The sequence below is a fragment of the Cryptotermes secundus genome, unplaced genomic scaffold (genome assembly GCF_002891405.2).
Source record: "Cryptotermes secundus unplaced genomic scaffold, Csec_1.0 scaffold318, whole genome shotgun sequence".
NCBI lineage: Eukaryota > Metazoa > Arthropoda > Insecta > Blattodea > Kalotermitidae > Cryptotermes > Cryptotermes secundus.
The window spans coordinates 12,905-28,107 of record NW_019730108.1 but is presented as its reverse complement, the minus strand read 5'-3'; the positions used below and the strand labels follow the sequence as shown (position 1 = coordinate 28,107).

The 15,203-nt window shown below is 44.1% G+C and overlaps 1 protein-coding gene across 3 annotated transcripts in view; it reads left to right on the top strand.

Annotated features, from left to right (window-relative positions):
- The window catches only part of LOC111866121 (baculoviral IAP repeat-containing protein 7-B), a 16,091-nt gene extending 8,579 nt beyond the window's left edge, over window positions 1-7,512 (top strand). The window contains exons 5-8 of one of the 3 annotated variants that reach the window (XM_023854754.2): window positions 4,753-5,024; window positions 5,104-5,255; window positions 5,349-5,555; window positions 6,293-7,512. In XM_023854754.2, the coding sequence (XP_023710522.1) occupies window positions 4,753-5,024; window positions 5,104-5,255; window positions 5,349-5,554 (630 nt within the window). In that variant the 3' untranslated portion in view covers window position 5,555; window positions 6,293-7,512. Of the gene's footprint in view, window positions 1-4,752; window positions 5,025-5,103; window positions 5,256-5,345; window positions 5,556-6,292 lie in introns of all 3 variants that reach the window. The other 2 variants (XM_023854752.2, XM_023854751.2) reach the window with 2 other exon arrangements.
- Window positions 7,513-15,203: the final 7,691 nt, after the last annotated feature.

The window sequence follows — 15,203 nt, the reverse complement described above, 5'->3', positions numbered from 1 at the left end:
CTTTTTTCCTTCTTTTCTCCTTCACTCTATATTCCTGTAGAATATTTCAATTCTTTCTTTGCTCCTTGTCCCAGACGATTTGGGTCTTTCAATAATTTTTTATCTTGATTCGTCTTTTTATCTCCCATTGACAACTTCCCACTATGAATTGATCACCCTTGATTTCGTCCCCTGCCAGTTTGTCCAGTGATTGAGATTAGCTTGATCTAAGGGACCCAACTGTATAGGATACATAAGAACCCTCCTTACCTTTTAATTTTTTCCCCATTTTTTCCCCCCTTTTTTTACCTCCATTTTACTTACCTGAGGACGGTAGCAGAACCAGCTTCCGAAACGTCGTGATTCAACTGACTGGGACGATGGATACAGTCCAGAATTTTAGTTTTAATTCCTATAGTTTTCATTTCAAACCTCACTCCTTCCTTGCTGCAGATCATTTTGCACTAGAAACTGGTGCAAAGGCATTGCACTTTCTCGTTTGCTGTTGACTTTGATTGTGGTGACTTAGATCCAGAATCAGTTGTTATTCAGTGCCCTGTTGCACCGAACACCAAGCAGCAGTGAAATTGGCCCAATCACTGAAGCCAATTTAAAAAAAAAAAACCTTCTCCACCTGTGCCCCTAGTGAACATATGATGGATTTGCATCTTACACAGGGGTTATGTTCTGCAGCGGCACATAACCTCAGAGTTGCATATGGTCAGAATTAGTTTTGAAAATTCATTAAAAGGCCCATAAAGTACATGCCTTTCTATATACCCTGTAATATGTATATGAGGTGGTATCAGAAAGTTCCCTGACTTATTGTTGTAACTGCCTCAGTGAAAGAAGATAAGGAGAGAGGCCAACGTCACACTTCCGCAAGCCTTAGCCAGACTTAGCCCCTGTGATTTCGCTTTGTTTCCCAAATTGAAAATGAAACTGAAGGGATGACATTTGGAAACATTTTGTGACATCCAAAGTGAATCGCAAGCAGTACTCGACAGGATTAAGAAAAATGACTTCCACAGTGCTTCTGAAGCATGGGAAAAATGATGGGATCGCTGTATCCATTCCCAAGGAGGTTATTGTAAAGGAGATGGCAGCCAAATTTTAGTAAGAAGCCAGCATTTCTTTTTTGACCTAGTCATGCAATGTATATTGTCGTGTTTGAGGGGTTTGCATGACTATTAAGAACGGGTTCTGGATTGGATGATTGGATTTATTACAATCAATTACAACAGCTCGCAATCAGTGACTGTCTAAGATTTGCTCCATTCTTTACTGGACTACAAATGTCTTCGTTTCCGCTGTGACTGACTTGGTTCTGGTCTGTGAAGTGGTCACTTCTTCAGCTTCTGTTGTCCACTGGTTAACATTCCACAGCTGAACACCTAACTCCCTTACAAATGAATTCTCTTTATAACTTGGGACAAACCAAAAGTACAGACACAAGTAAGATGTACAGAAAATTTGTTTTTAATTTTATGGAAAAAATAGAGGGATGGAAGATGACATTTGTGGTTCATGTGTGCAAGCCATGAGTTTAATGCATTTTCTGTCTTAACTAAAGTCTTCCCACTCATCTGGCTCATCTCCTTACCAGTTACCTGAGTGTGCGCTGCCACAGCTTGATGAATTTCTCTCTCTTTAATCGTATTGGCACAGATGCTGGATTCCTTGTGGCCACATTTGCACACCATGTTTGAGACCAGTGCATCCTGTATTTCCTACAGTGTTAGAGTAGATCACTGTTTCATTGGTTGAGCACCAGGTGAAGTAGTTGGCTTGCATTTGGGGGCCATATACGTGGTGCAATCCAAAAGTTCCCAAAATATATTAATAAAAACTATTACATATTACCTAGATCTTATTCTGCACCATCACCTTCAAAGTAGTCCCCTTGGGAGCACATACACCGATCCCAGCATTTCTGCCACTTTTCAAATGCATCCTGGAAGTCTTTCTTTGTTAGGGTGTTTAGTACCGTCTGCGTTTCCACTTGAATTTCCTCAACTGTATCAAATCTTCGCCCCTTCAACTTGATTTTCATCTTGGGGAAGAGAAAGAAGTCGCATGGAGCTAAGTCTGGCGAGTACGGTGGGTGGGGAACAACTGCCATCTTGTTTTTAGCTAAAAATTCCTGCACAATGTAAGACGTATACTGTTGTGCGTTGTCATGGTGGAGTACCCAGTCGTTCGTGCACCACTTCTCTGGACGTTTTCGCCTCATGTACTCCCTCAAACACCATAGAACATCACGATAGAACTCTTTTTTGACCAGGAGGAATGAACTCCTTATGAACAATCCCATCAGTATCAAAAAACAGATCAACGTGGATTTAATGTTGCTCGTGACTTGTCTAGCTTTTTTTGGCCAAGGTGAAGAAGGGCTCTTCCATTGCGATGATTGCTGCTTGCTTTCAGGGTCATAGCCATAAACCCAACTTTCGTCACCACTGACAACCTTCAAAAGAAAATTTGGATGCTCTTGAAACTGTTGCTGAAGTTCCCTGCAGACTTCCAAGCGATGCTGCTTCTGTTCATTTTGCAGCAGTCGTGGCACAAACTTCGTCGCAATCCTCCTCATGTTCAGTTCCTCTGACAAAATTCGTTGATATGTACCATAACTTAGTCGCAAGGTGTTACAGAGGTCTTGGATGGTCAGTCTACGATCTTGCAGAATCAGATCCGTAACTTTCGCGACATTTTCTGGTGTTTTGCGCATTGACAGCCATCCCGAACGATCGTCATCATCAGTCAATGTTCGGCCATTTTTAAAACGCTTATACCAGTTGTAAGTTTGTATCTGGCCTAAACTGTTTTCACCAAATGCTTGCTTCAACATTTGGTGCTTTCTGCAGCAGTTTTCCCAAGTTTGAAACAAAACTTTATACAGACACGCTGCTCTCTCAGGTCAGCCATCACAAAACCGCAAACTCACGGAAACAACAATGGAAATACGTTCACCAACAATAAACCGAACCACTCAACTCGACACTGCTTGCCACACTGATTCAAGAAGGATGTGTGAGGAGACACCTAGCAGTATTTCGATGTACTCGTAACCATTCGTGCACAAAATTCAAATTTCGGAAACTTCTGGATTGCCCCACGTAGGACAAAGTACCTATATTTAAACCCATTAAGATCACCTTCATTTGTAGGTTTTGCATCCTTTTGTGTATGTCCCTGCTATGCAAATATGTCCATTAATCACAACAATTTTATACCTTTAGTAATTAACTGATAGGCCCAAATTGTTGGTAAATCAATTACTTTTATTAAGATGTTATTTTGCTATGCGTTTTGGTCATTAATGACCATCATCAGGAGGAAGCAACGACATGCATACATGTTCATTACTGGATCCATTGATAGTAGTCTTGTCATGTAATAGTTCTTACATAGAATTACAGTGTTTAAATATATTGAAATACTTGTCTAAAATAAGTTATTTATTAAAAGTATAAAATTGTTATGATTGATGGACATACTTACACACTAGGATGACACTCAGTGCAGTGCGATGTAGACACTGTGAGACATGGAACAGAGTGGGGACAGAGTCAAGGTTTACACTTGCTCCAGGCTTCATGCTCACTGCGTTGTACATCATTTCCTGGTGGGGAGCACATAGAATTTAATTTGCATAAGTTAAACACACATGTGATGCTTTATTTTTCTGAAGATACCACCAGTGAAGTTTTATTTAGGGAAATGGCCTTCACATATTACTAAAAATAAATCAGAATTGTCAGAGTCGTTTTTGAGAAAATTATCAGTTTGTTCTTTGGGCCCCATCTGAAGGGCCCCTATTTTTGGAGCTGTGATGTTCATATGGTGGATAGACACTCAGTCACAGAATGTGAATGGAATGTGTGCGGCCACTCAGGCCCTAGCAGTGCGCACATCCACGTACACAGACAGCATTCCAAACCACTTTCTCACATTCAGGGAGGCTGAAAATGTGTAAATCCATCAAAATCTTTATATCAGTTTCTTTTGTAATCACAGTAACCCTCATATTTTATGTGTATATGGGAAAGTGAGAATGTGTACAAATCCTGCCATCTCTTGTTCTGGTAACGGAGATGTCACAGAATGCGAAGAGGAAAGATATAAAATTCAGTGCATGATCATAATGTGATAGTAAATTTGTAAATCTGGTGGTGGAAGGCTTCCTTTTTACATAGGAAGGAGTTAATGCTGCTTTCTGAACTGCGTAGGCTATGTAGTACTGAGCATTATATTGGTTTGAAGGAAGCCCATATTGCAGCACAGAAGCCCCCGCTGTGGTCAAGTGGTCAGAGTTCCTGGCTACATATCCAGAGGTCTGGCTTCGATTTCCGGCTCTACCAAATTTTTTTTCTGAGAAGTAGTGGGTCAGGAACGGGGACCACTCAGCCTCATGATGATAATTGAGGAGCTCTTTCAAGGAAATAGTGGCTCCAGTCTAGAAAACCGAAATTAACGGCTGTGGGGATTTGTTGCGCTGCCCACACAACATTGTCTATCTGCTGAAGTTGGCACTAAGTTCGCCGACAAGCGGCGGTCGCTCAGTTAGTATAGTTCGCTTGCGGACTAAAACCACGGAGTTTTTTTGTTTTTGTTTTTCCCCCTGGCACAGAGCACCTCAAAATATTATCCAGTATCCACACAGAGAATTGAACCTATAACCTCCTGAATACGAAGTTGGCATGTTGCCATTCAGCTGTTGCACTCATTGAGTTAATGGGATCTGAACACTGGACCACTTATTTTTGCCCCCAGGCAGCCTTACATGTGGGATTAGATGTATCATGGATCAAGCTGGCTCTGCGTCGTAAACTGGAGCAGACTGGCTTGCCGTTCACAACACCCGACGCACTTATTGAGGCTGCACTGCAGATCCAATTGAATGAAGAAGCAGCTGACACAGCAAGCAGCAGCAGCAGCAGCAGAAGCAGTAGGGTGGGAAGTCCCTCAGATGTGCACAGCACAGACAACATTGTCATGAACGCCGATACAGAAATCGAAGGAGAGGGGCAGGCCACGCCACAGAGGTGAGCACTCACCATTAGAGCTGCTTGCAAGTGGAACTCTTGACTGTTGTTGTCTTCTGACATGTGACTTTGTGTGCAGTAGTTCCTCATTATACACGTCTCGTTCGATGCCCACCCTATCAGACCAGCAGCAGGTGCAGCTGGATGGAGGGGAGCCACTCCCAGAGCAAGCCAACACCAAGAGCATGCCACACCTGCCCTCTGCAGGCGAAAGCAGCAACAAAGCCAAGGGTGAGTCAAGTCGTAATCACAAAGCGAATCTGTTTTCATTGCCCTCTGCAACTTATCTATATCTGTCATAATGTGTTATTGCCCAATCAGCAGTTGGTGGTGCATCGCCATCTCTTGAGGAGGAAGTTCGGCGGCTTAAGGAGGCTCGACTGTGCAAGATCTGTATGGATGAGGAAGTGGGTGTAGTGTTCTTGCCATGTGGGCACCTGGTGACCTGCGTGAACTGTGCACCCAGCCTGAATGACTGCCCTGTGTGTCGACAGCTCATCAAGGCCACTGTGAGGACTTTCCTGTCATGAGGTGACTTAAAGTCCATTAGCAAATCAGATGCAGTTTTCAAGTATAGATCAGTATTCACACACTGAACTTGTATGAAGTCTACTCTCATTGCACATACTTCCAGTGCGACAAGGTCTGTGTTCATAATGTTATATTTACTTACTTACGCCTTGGCTGTTTCATCCTCCCAGTACCTGGAACCATTTATAACAGATGCACAGTCTTCACTCATCTGGTGTCCATCACTGGGTTTCCTAATATGTAGTGTGTTCCATTGAAACCTCCCACATTTTACTTAATCATTGCAAACAAATTGTGATAAATATGGATTATAATTAACACTAGAAGAAAGAAAAACTCAAAGAATTTTATTTCATGACTTTGAAGTTGACCTCTCGCTCAGAGATTGGATATTATTTGTGCTACCAATGGTGCACATGTAGAGGTTTATTAGTGTATCAAATAAAATTTTTCTAGTTCTTATATTTCTTATAGCTTCATTTTCCTACCATTCATGTTTTCTGCTCTAAGATCTGATAAAATGTGGGAGGTTTGAGTGGAACATTCTGTATATTGTTTTCCAGGGTTACATTAGCTTCACACCCATAATATAGTATTTATATAATGCAGATTTTTGGTTTGTACGCTAGCTCAGGTTAGGGGCCAGTGATGGTCTTTTGTGCTTACAATTATGAGCCTTTGGGTGCTGCCTTCAAAGTAAGTTTTGCTTTACAGGGTTCATTACTCTCTGTTTGCAGGATTGCTTCAGTTTTGCCAGCCTGCTGATCTTGTACCGGATGCCCACCACCGCTATGATGCTGTCCCTACTTCTGTGGGCTCGACGTCAGCAATACTCCGCTTCATTCCAACATTGATTCTCATTTGTTTGTTTTATATGGCAGATCTGGATTTATAATCATAATTGCAATTCATATCAGCAGTTGGCAGAACTTTTCCTTACCACTCAAGTGATTGTGTGTGTGTGTGTCAGTAAGTCGTGATTCTCAGAAAGTTCTTGAATCTCATAATTGTGCCCATGTTTGTGCACAGAACATGTGCAGCCTGTCTTTCAGTTTAAGCTTAGAAATAAAAAGTGGCAGCGATAGGCAATTTAGTGTACCAGCAACAGTCAGAAGCCCAAGTCCCACATTCTGTTTCTTATTTTCGGGTAGATTCCCCCTTCCTCTCCCTGTTCATTGAGAAGAGTAGCGGTTGTAGAGTGTAAGCAGTGTTGCCATACTGAATTCAGATCATTAGTTTGTGCCTTGTCTGTGTGATCCAAGTTTCTGCACATCCTGTGGCATGTGTTCACTGTCATGTGTATCCAGTTCAGCAGTGGTTTTATGCCAGTCTGTAGTTTTGCAGAAGGGAATATCAAGGAGGGAAGGAAGTGGAATTTCAGGTCAAACCTCATATATATTTTTTGGGGGGGTGGGGGATTCTTATCCATTTGTGAGACAGTAATTAATATTACAAACAGTTTAATTCTTTTACATTCACCTGCAGGAATGACGTGGCCTGACACTGTGGACACCATAGAAAAGAAAGTGGCACAGTTACATGTTTTATGGAGAAACAGTTTGTGTAATTGGAGTTCCGTTTGTTGCCGATGAGGTCACTTTGGGTTTTGTTCTTGTATGAGATAGTGACAAGCAGTTACTGGGGCAGTGCTCAGTAGGGGATGAGGCAGGATGAGTCTAGCTTCTGTTTGCTGCTCTGAGTGAGCCTATGAGAGGCAAGGCAAATATTGATCACAGTGAAGCAGTCGCTTAGTACATGATCTGTCATGTCCATAATGTAGGAGATGTGTGTGGGTTTGGAAATGTTGGGTATATGAGGGGCACATCTATGACGTAAAATGTTTACTCGAGTCTTTTCTATATCTGTTCAATGTTTATTTAGTGCACGTCACCACCAACATGTAGCCTAGCTATGAGGCATGTTCCTATCAGACCTCATTAAATGCAGTCTCTGTTTATGCAACTGTTAGTAGATCTGAGACAATCATTGACAATGCACCATGTCATAAATTGTGATTGTATTACTGTAACCAAAGTGTCTATATTTTTTATAACAATGCAAAACTAAAAATGCATACTTCTCCGTAAGAACAGCAATTTGATTTCTCTTCTGCCTGAAACATCCCCGGCTTCTTAGGCAGGAAGGGACAAATCAACATCCTTGCAAGAATTTCTTTCAAAATCTCCCTTGTCAAACCTGCCATAGCTCAGTGAGTGCTGCTGCTCTTTGGGATGTGACAGTGTGAGGGATCATAGTGCTTACTTTCACCTTAGCAACCAGAGCTGTGCTTGCTTGGATTATTTGTCAACCATGAAAATGGAGGCAATATGTCCCTCCAAAATGTCACTGAACTACTATTGGGCTGCATAGTGCCACATTACAGTTTGTGCAGCTCCTGTGTTCTCTGATAATCGTAACATATGAATTCTGTTTCTTGCATTTTCTCCCTTTTTATATTTCCAGTTGCTTTATCATAATCTTCTGCATTCCAGCACAACTTTATGCTTGAGGAATCATAACCAGGTTCTATTGCAGTTGGATTGTACTAATGTGAGAACAGTGGTTACTGTTTTGTGAGTGTGCTCTTGAATTATCACACCATCCTGTCCATCTGGTGGTGGTGACTAGAAATTACTGTCTTGTGGGATATGATGCCATGTTGTCTGGTAGATAGTTACTGTTTCAGAGGATCTTGTTGTCTTCTTCAGGGTAAAGGACCAAGCCAAGTGTGGGAAGAAGTGAGAGGTATATGGAGTGGCAAGCGCAGAACCAGTGCCTTGAGTAAACAAGAGTATTGGCTGGGGGTTGGAGGTCAGTTTCTGAGGAGTGAGTGATTGGGACAGGTGATCACTGAGTGCACTAGAAGTAGGTGAATGAAAGTCAGGATAAAGAGACTAAAGAAACAGCGACCCATCAGGAAACAGCCCATTTAAGAGCTAAATATTACTTACACTGTGCTCCATATGGCCCAGTCCCTCATCTCTTGTTTGTACCACTCTTCTGCACACGTGGTTTACTGTTCTAACTTGAAGATGGAGATGGCAGGTTTGTTCAAAGTACTGGTAAGTCTACCATACTGTATGAGATCATATCCAGAAAATGATAACCTTCTCCTGTTACCATGTTTGGAAGATGAAACGGATGGCTAGAAATGTCCCCATTCTTATGCTTTCGTAAGTTGAAATGGCATAGGTTTAGAGAATGCATTAACGAGAACTCGTCAAACGTTCATGAGCCTCGTTAGGTTACTATCAGCGGTTTTTCACATCCTGCAGATAGGAGCCATGATTCCTGTTTAACAGGAAACTAAGTCCAGTAGTCCCATTGGCTGCGAAATACACAGTTTGATCCTCATACCAGATCCTTGTGACTTGCAAGTAGATCCCATGTCATGTTCAGCTGATAGAGGGTCCTTACAGAAAAGCGATGGGATACCAGTGACAGGATATCTCTGTTCTCTGGGGTCTGTTCAGTGGGTAATGGGTTAAATACTGCCAGCCCCCAAAACTAACCAGTCTGGCAAGATTGAGAATACTTGCCCCATATCTACATGGTATGGATGGCTTGCCTTTGTGAGCTGGTTGTGTACCGACACCATTTGCACCTCAAGGTGTGGGGCAAGAACTGGACCACATTGGATATTATGCAAGATTTGTGGTTCTCATTGCAGATTACTGTGTTCTGAATGTGACACAGCGCAGTGCCTCCGTCTTCATCTTCTCTGAAATGTTTGTACGTACCTACTGAGCTTACACTGTCACACTGCACAAGACAGTTGTCAAATGGCAAAGTTCCTGCGCCCAAGCCCTAAACACATATGATGGTTTCAGAACATGATCTCACTAACCGCCTGATTCCCTGGAGGATGCCTTCTGAAAGTGCTAGTAGCTGCTCAAGAACTCAAAGAAATGCGAAGGTTCATTGCCATTTTCACAAGAGTGGAACCCTGGAACCCTGTGCTGAGTGAGATGAATCCAGTACACACTTTCACATCCTGTTTTTCCCAGTTACACGTACATCTTTCCAGGTAACCCTTCCCTGTTGGTATTTGTATGCATTTCTCATAACTCCCTTGTGTGCTACATGCCCTGCACATCTCATCCTCCTACATTTACTCATCCTAATAATATGTGATAAAGGTAAAATTGTACCTGTGCTTAACTAATTAAACACTATGCCATGAAGGCGTAGGGGGAGTGGATGTATAGATCCACATTTTCTTAACCTCAGCACTAGTTGGAGGTGAGTAGTCAGCTTCACACCCCTGCAGCTTTACCCCCAGGGAAGGAGGTTGGGTGAACCCCAGAGCCAGTCTGGAAGACTTGGAAAAGAGAAAATTTTTGCTCTCACCGGCACTCGAACTCCGACCCCTCAGTCTTCCATCTAGTAGCCAGTCACTATACTGACTACGCTATCGCAGCTCCCAACAATATGTGACGAAGCTGCTCACTGAGCAGTTTTCTCCATCCACTTTTCACTTCCTGTCTCTGAAGTCCACATGTATTCCATGGCACCTGACATTTATTACCGCCAAATTCCTCAGTCTCTCCAGGCAGATGCTGGGATAGTATCTCAGTTGGACAACTAATTCTTGCAAATCGTTTCCAGTTCATCAGTCATCGTAGCCTTCGATGCTGTGTAGTCTAGCTACTGTCGACATCATTAAACAGCCCACAGAAGGAGCCAGGTATTCATGAGTGGTGAGCTTCACACTTCAGTCAGCTTCGTGTCTGCCTCAGAGGCCTGGACATGGTGCTGACCCCTGTTCTGGGAGCTGAACCTTGGTCATGCAGCTTGGCTGTATCAAGCTCATAGGTCAAGTATAATATTGGATGTGGTATGTGACAATACCAGTGCTTTATCTGCTGATAGTACTATCAGGCTGTGTCCACATGTCATCACTGTATGTTGGCAGAAGGTTCACAGCAATCTTTGCATCTCAACTCAGACATTCCAGACGTGGTGTTCTGTTTCTGTCCTAGCAAGTTTGTACTTCCATACAGAGTCAGATTCTCATGATCTTTGCAATCCTGGTAATGTTTCTTTGTATTCAGCAAAGGCTGAAACACAGGATTGAGAATATATTTTCTGATTATCATATATAAATATATGATGTGTATGATATTTATTCTTTGCTTATTTAATGACACTGTTTCCACATCACATTCCATATAGGATTGAATAAAATGGAAATCTGAGTCTGTGTTGTGTAGATGCAATGTAGAAAGGAGGCAGCGTTGGCTTATTTTAAGGTCTTACTCCAACATTTGCCTGAAGGTACTTGGTAAATCCATGAGTACCTCACAACAGCCAGTAGCCAAGCCAGAATACAAGTTTTAGGGCATTATAACTGCACAAACCTGCTCCATGCAGTATGTGGATAATGCCGTCAGAAGAATCCAGAATCACAGATGCCAAGGAAATTCATATGACTGTCTCACTGGCAGAGTAGGAGCTAGGATCACACAGATGGGTTCCTGATGGCCACACTTAGCGACTGTCCAAGTTAATGGAGTACCGGAACAAAGAGAAGGATGGGCTTTTAACAGACAAACACAAGTGTCCCAGTTGCTTTAACAGCTGAATAGAACTGGCCCATGACTTTTGTGTACAATTAGCATGGCAGCTACATTTTTGTTTGCAAGAAGGAATGACTGACATGACATGTTTGCAAAGTCTGTCATCCCAAAAATGATGTGACAGCAGTGTCATCGTAACAGTAAAGCAAGTGGGCAAACTGGCAACACTGCACACATTGTTGTAGCAATTGTTTATTATGAATGCTTATTCCACTTCAAGTAGAACAGGAAAACAAATGAGTTTAGTCATGCCACTGATAAGATTGCATATCCAGTTTATCAAAGAACAAGAAAATGTCCAAACAGTTGGCAAACAAAGACACTTTTGTGTTGCTACATTAATTGGTTATTTAATGATAATGGATCAGATGTATAGGTTACATAGAACTACAAGATGGAATTTGGAGGGCATTAATATTGCAAAGGTATGGGTCTGGAGGTACTGAGGAAAATGGAGAAAGAAACTGCTAGTTGTAGACCCATCAGATTTGAACCAGGTGCATCTGAGACACATTGTCACCTGAGTCTGATGTGGCTGCACCTGATCCACATATTGGCCAGTAGACAGTCAGTATGTGGTTATATTCATGCTGCAAGGATTGCCAATCATTCTTCTGCCTTCTGAGATGTTACCCCCGCGGTGTAGTCCAGTAGAAGTTTGCTGTCATTTCAGTACTGTTTCCATCTTCAAGGTCGAAGGGTACGCCTAGCAAGCATCCATAAAAACATGCATGACTTATGAAGAGTTCAGCCTCTTGGGATATAACCCCATGTGATCCGTTGAAAGTCACCTGACGTTTCGGAGGAACATGTCGCCTCCATCTTCAGGGCCGAAGAATAAGCCAAACAAAAAAAATAACGTGAAAGCAGGTGGCAAGCAGCTTGACATATTCTTCTGCCCTGAAGATGGAGGCGACATGTTCCTCCGAAACGTCAGGTGACTTTCAGTGGACCACATGGAGTTATATCGCTGTGAGAACCTCAAATCCTACATGCATGGCAGTAGGACGTTCTTTCGAAGCGTTGGTCATCTCATACCAAATAACGCGGTGTGTGTTCGTAACAGCCGGCAGAACCTCAGATCCCCTTGGTTTAAAATGTCGGGCTTTTGTGATCGCGGTGATGAGTGTTCGAGGTCCATGAACACGGAATCCCCCCCTCCCTCCGCCGTTTGGGCGTAGATAACCAGGAAATGTCGCACAGCGTGGACTTAGTTCAGTTTATACCACGTAGAAAACAGCAATGAAAATGTCATTCGCCTGAAGGCATGGTTTTCAGACTGTGGGTCGCGGTCACCCGTGGTTCGCCGAGTTTGTCAAGATTGCTTAAATATAGCTGGATCCACACGCATGGCTGGCAGGTCAGCGAGCCACTGAGATTTATCATAAGGCCTGGTAAGTGTACCTTCAGCCAGCGAAACATTTCGCAATTTTTTCCCTGACTACAGGCACATTACAGGCTTGTCATAGGTTTAAGATAGCCGGGATAGCGCAGTCGGTGTAGCGACTGGCTACGGGCTGGACGACCGAGCGGTAGCAGTTCGAGTCCCGATAGACTCTTCTCCACGTCTTCTAGACCGGCTGTGGGGCCACCCAGACTCCTATCCAATGGGTCCCAGGGGGTAAAGCGGCCGGAGCATGAAGCTGACCACTCACCTCCAAGTAGTGCCCAGGTCAATAAAACATGAATCTGTACATCCACTCCATTGCGTAGAGGGGCTGTACAGCGGAAGCCTCCGTACAGCATGATAGGGACCTGCTGAAATGTGCAGACTTGAACTTTCCTCTGGCCGGCAGAGGTGCGGCACCTCTCTGCCCGAAGAGACTAAGGAAACTACAGTAACCGGAAGTACTGCTGGCAGCTGAATACTTGTCTCACTTCCCAACAGTTGGCAGTTGGAGCCGTTGGAGCAGCGAACAAAGGGCACGTAATCTGGGAGCTTGCGCAGGTATGACGTCACCGCGTGCCCGACCCTCGAGCCCCGTGCGGAGGAGCCAACACATGGGCTGGTTTGCTTTGTTTTCAGCGACAGCTGGAAGGAACCGGTCGAGACCAAATTTGTAGTCGTATACTGACATTTGGCTGCACGGGCTGAGGAAAACAGCGGTAATCTCAGTATAGTCGGTGTCCCGACCGAGAGGCGAAGGGAGCACTTAGAAGGTTACTGCTACGCCACCCAGCCGGGTTTGCCGTGTGACAAATGCCCCATTACTGTCTCGCCTTGATGTTGGGTCAGTAGGGTCGCCACCCTGTAAGTGGTCGGACAGTCGCACTGTGATGTGTCTAGCCCTGCGGAACCCTGACTGCACCTCTCGAATGAAACGTCACGTCATCGTGCTGTGTCAGGGTCACAAATATTGTTGACATAACGCATGACTCGTCGCAGTGTGAATTCTGATTAATGCTTCGAGGTAGGCCACGGCGGTAATTTGCGGCGTGTCGAGCTGTGTCTTTACTGGACCAACAGCAACAGAGACATACCGAAAATACGTTGGAATATTCATGAAGATTTATGTGTTCTAGGATATTGTGTCGTGTAGTCTGGTAAAAATTTACCGACGTTTCAGAGGAGCTTGCTGCCGCCAGGCTCTTACATCGTCAAGGTGAAAGCAGGAGGTTGCTCCGAAACGTTGGGTACCCGCTATCAGACTACACGGCGTCACGTCGTCGAAGACGATCATCTTTAGTCACCGCCTCGAATTTCAAATCTAACAGTTCTGTTCGCGTTTAAGGACACTGTTCAACTGCATGGAATGAAAGGATCATTATCACTGACAGGTTAAGAAGAGGGTGGAAAGAAGCGGTCATGGCTTTTTTTAACATTCTGTCCAAACATCTGCTTGGAAATGCTGACGAAAACCACGACACCCTCAACCGGAAAGTTGGTTTGTCAGTGCAACTGTAGCAAATCATGTGGCTTGCTGGGTTGGGCCGGAGGGGGGGGCAACAATGGCTGGCCCTGCATTGCATCGAGTCTGCCGTCATGGCGAACTGACCGATATCGGCCAAATTAGAGTCGTAATGCTGTGACCGCTCTGTTCCCAAGCTAGTCACTTTCAGTTCACAGTTCAGGCACTAACGGTCAGCGCTGGAGGAGATCTCCCGCGTTTCAAGGTGCAGCCTGTGAAGGGGGGGGGGAGCCCGGCCACTGCGGGACGTGGCGATCTCAACATGTTCCTGTCGGGGTTCGAATCCTGGAAAGGTCACTGCCATCCGTATGTGTAAAGGTGAGAAAGCTGCTCCACGTCAACTGACAAATGGAGCTGTTTTGCTACCTGCTGTTCTGTAAACTTAAGCGTTAAATTTGTCGTGGAAACACAGGGCGGCCAAAAAATTAGTGAACTAACACTCGTAACTCCATGGAGCTGAGCCGTTTTGTGGGAGATGCCAGTTGCTCAGCTACTTAAGAATTTCCCAACATTTTATGGAACCCGACGGTTCATTGCCGTGTTCACAAGAGCTCTCCACTGGTTCCTGTCTTCAGCCAGATCAATCCAGTCCATACTGCCCCATCCTATTTCTCTAAGGTTCTCCCACCGACGACTAGATCTTCCTAATGGTCTCTTTCCTTCTAACTTTTCCACCAAAACTCCGTATGCATTCCTCTTCTCCCTCCATGCGTGCTACATGCCCTGCCTACCTCATCCTCTTGACTTGATCACTCTAATTATACGCGAAGAGTATAAGTTATGAAGCTCCTCATTATAGAGTTCTCTGCAGGCTCCTGTCACTTCATTCCTCTTAGGTCCAGATATTCTCCCCAACACTGTTCTCAAATGCCAGAGACCAAGTTGCACATCCATACAAAACCACAGGCAAATTTATAATTTTGCATATTCTAATTTTTACATGTTTAGACAGCAGACGATAAGACAAAAGTTTCTCAACTGAATGGCAAAATTGTTTGCCTGAACAGCATTAACCGGTTGATCTTTGAGATGGAGACCTAATGTGTTCCCTGTGAGGTATGCTGTGCCGTGAGAACGCCTTCCATTCATGTTTGTTTCGCAAGATCACGTGGCTCACAGCGCTGGCAATTACGGAGAGACGCAGTGTGCGTGGAAAGTTC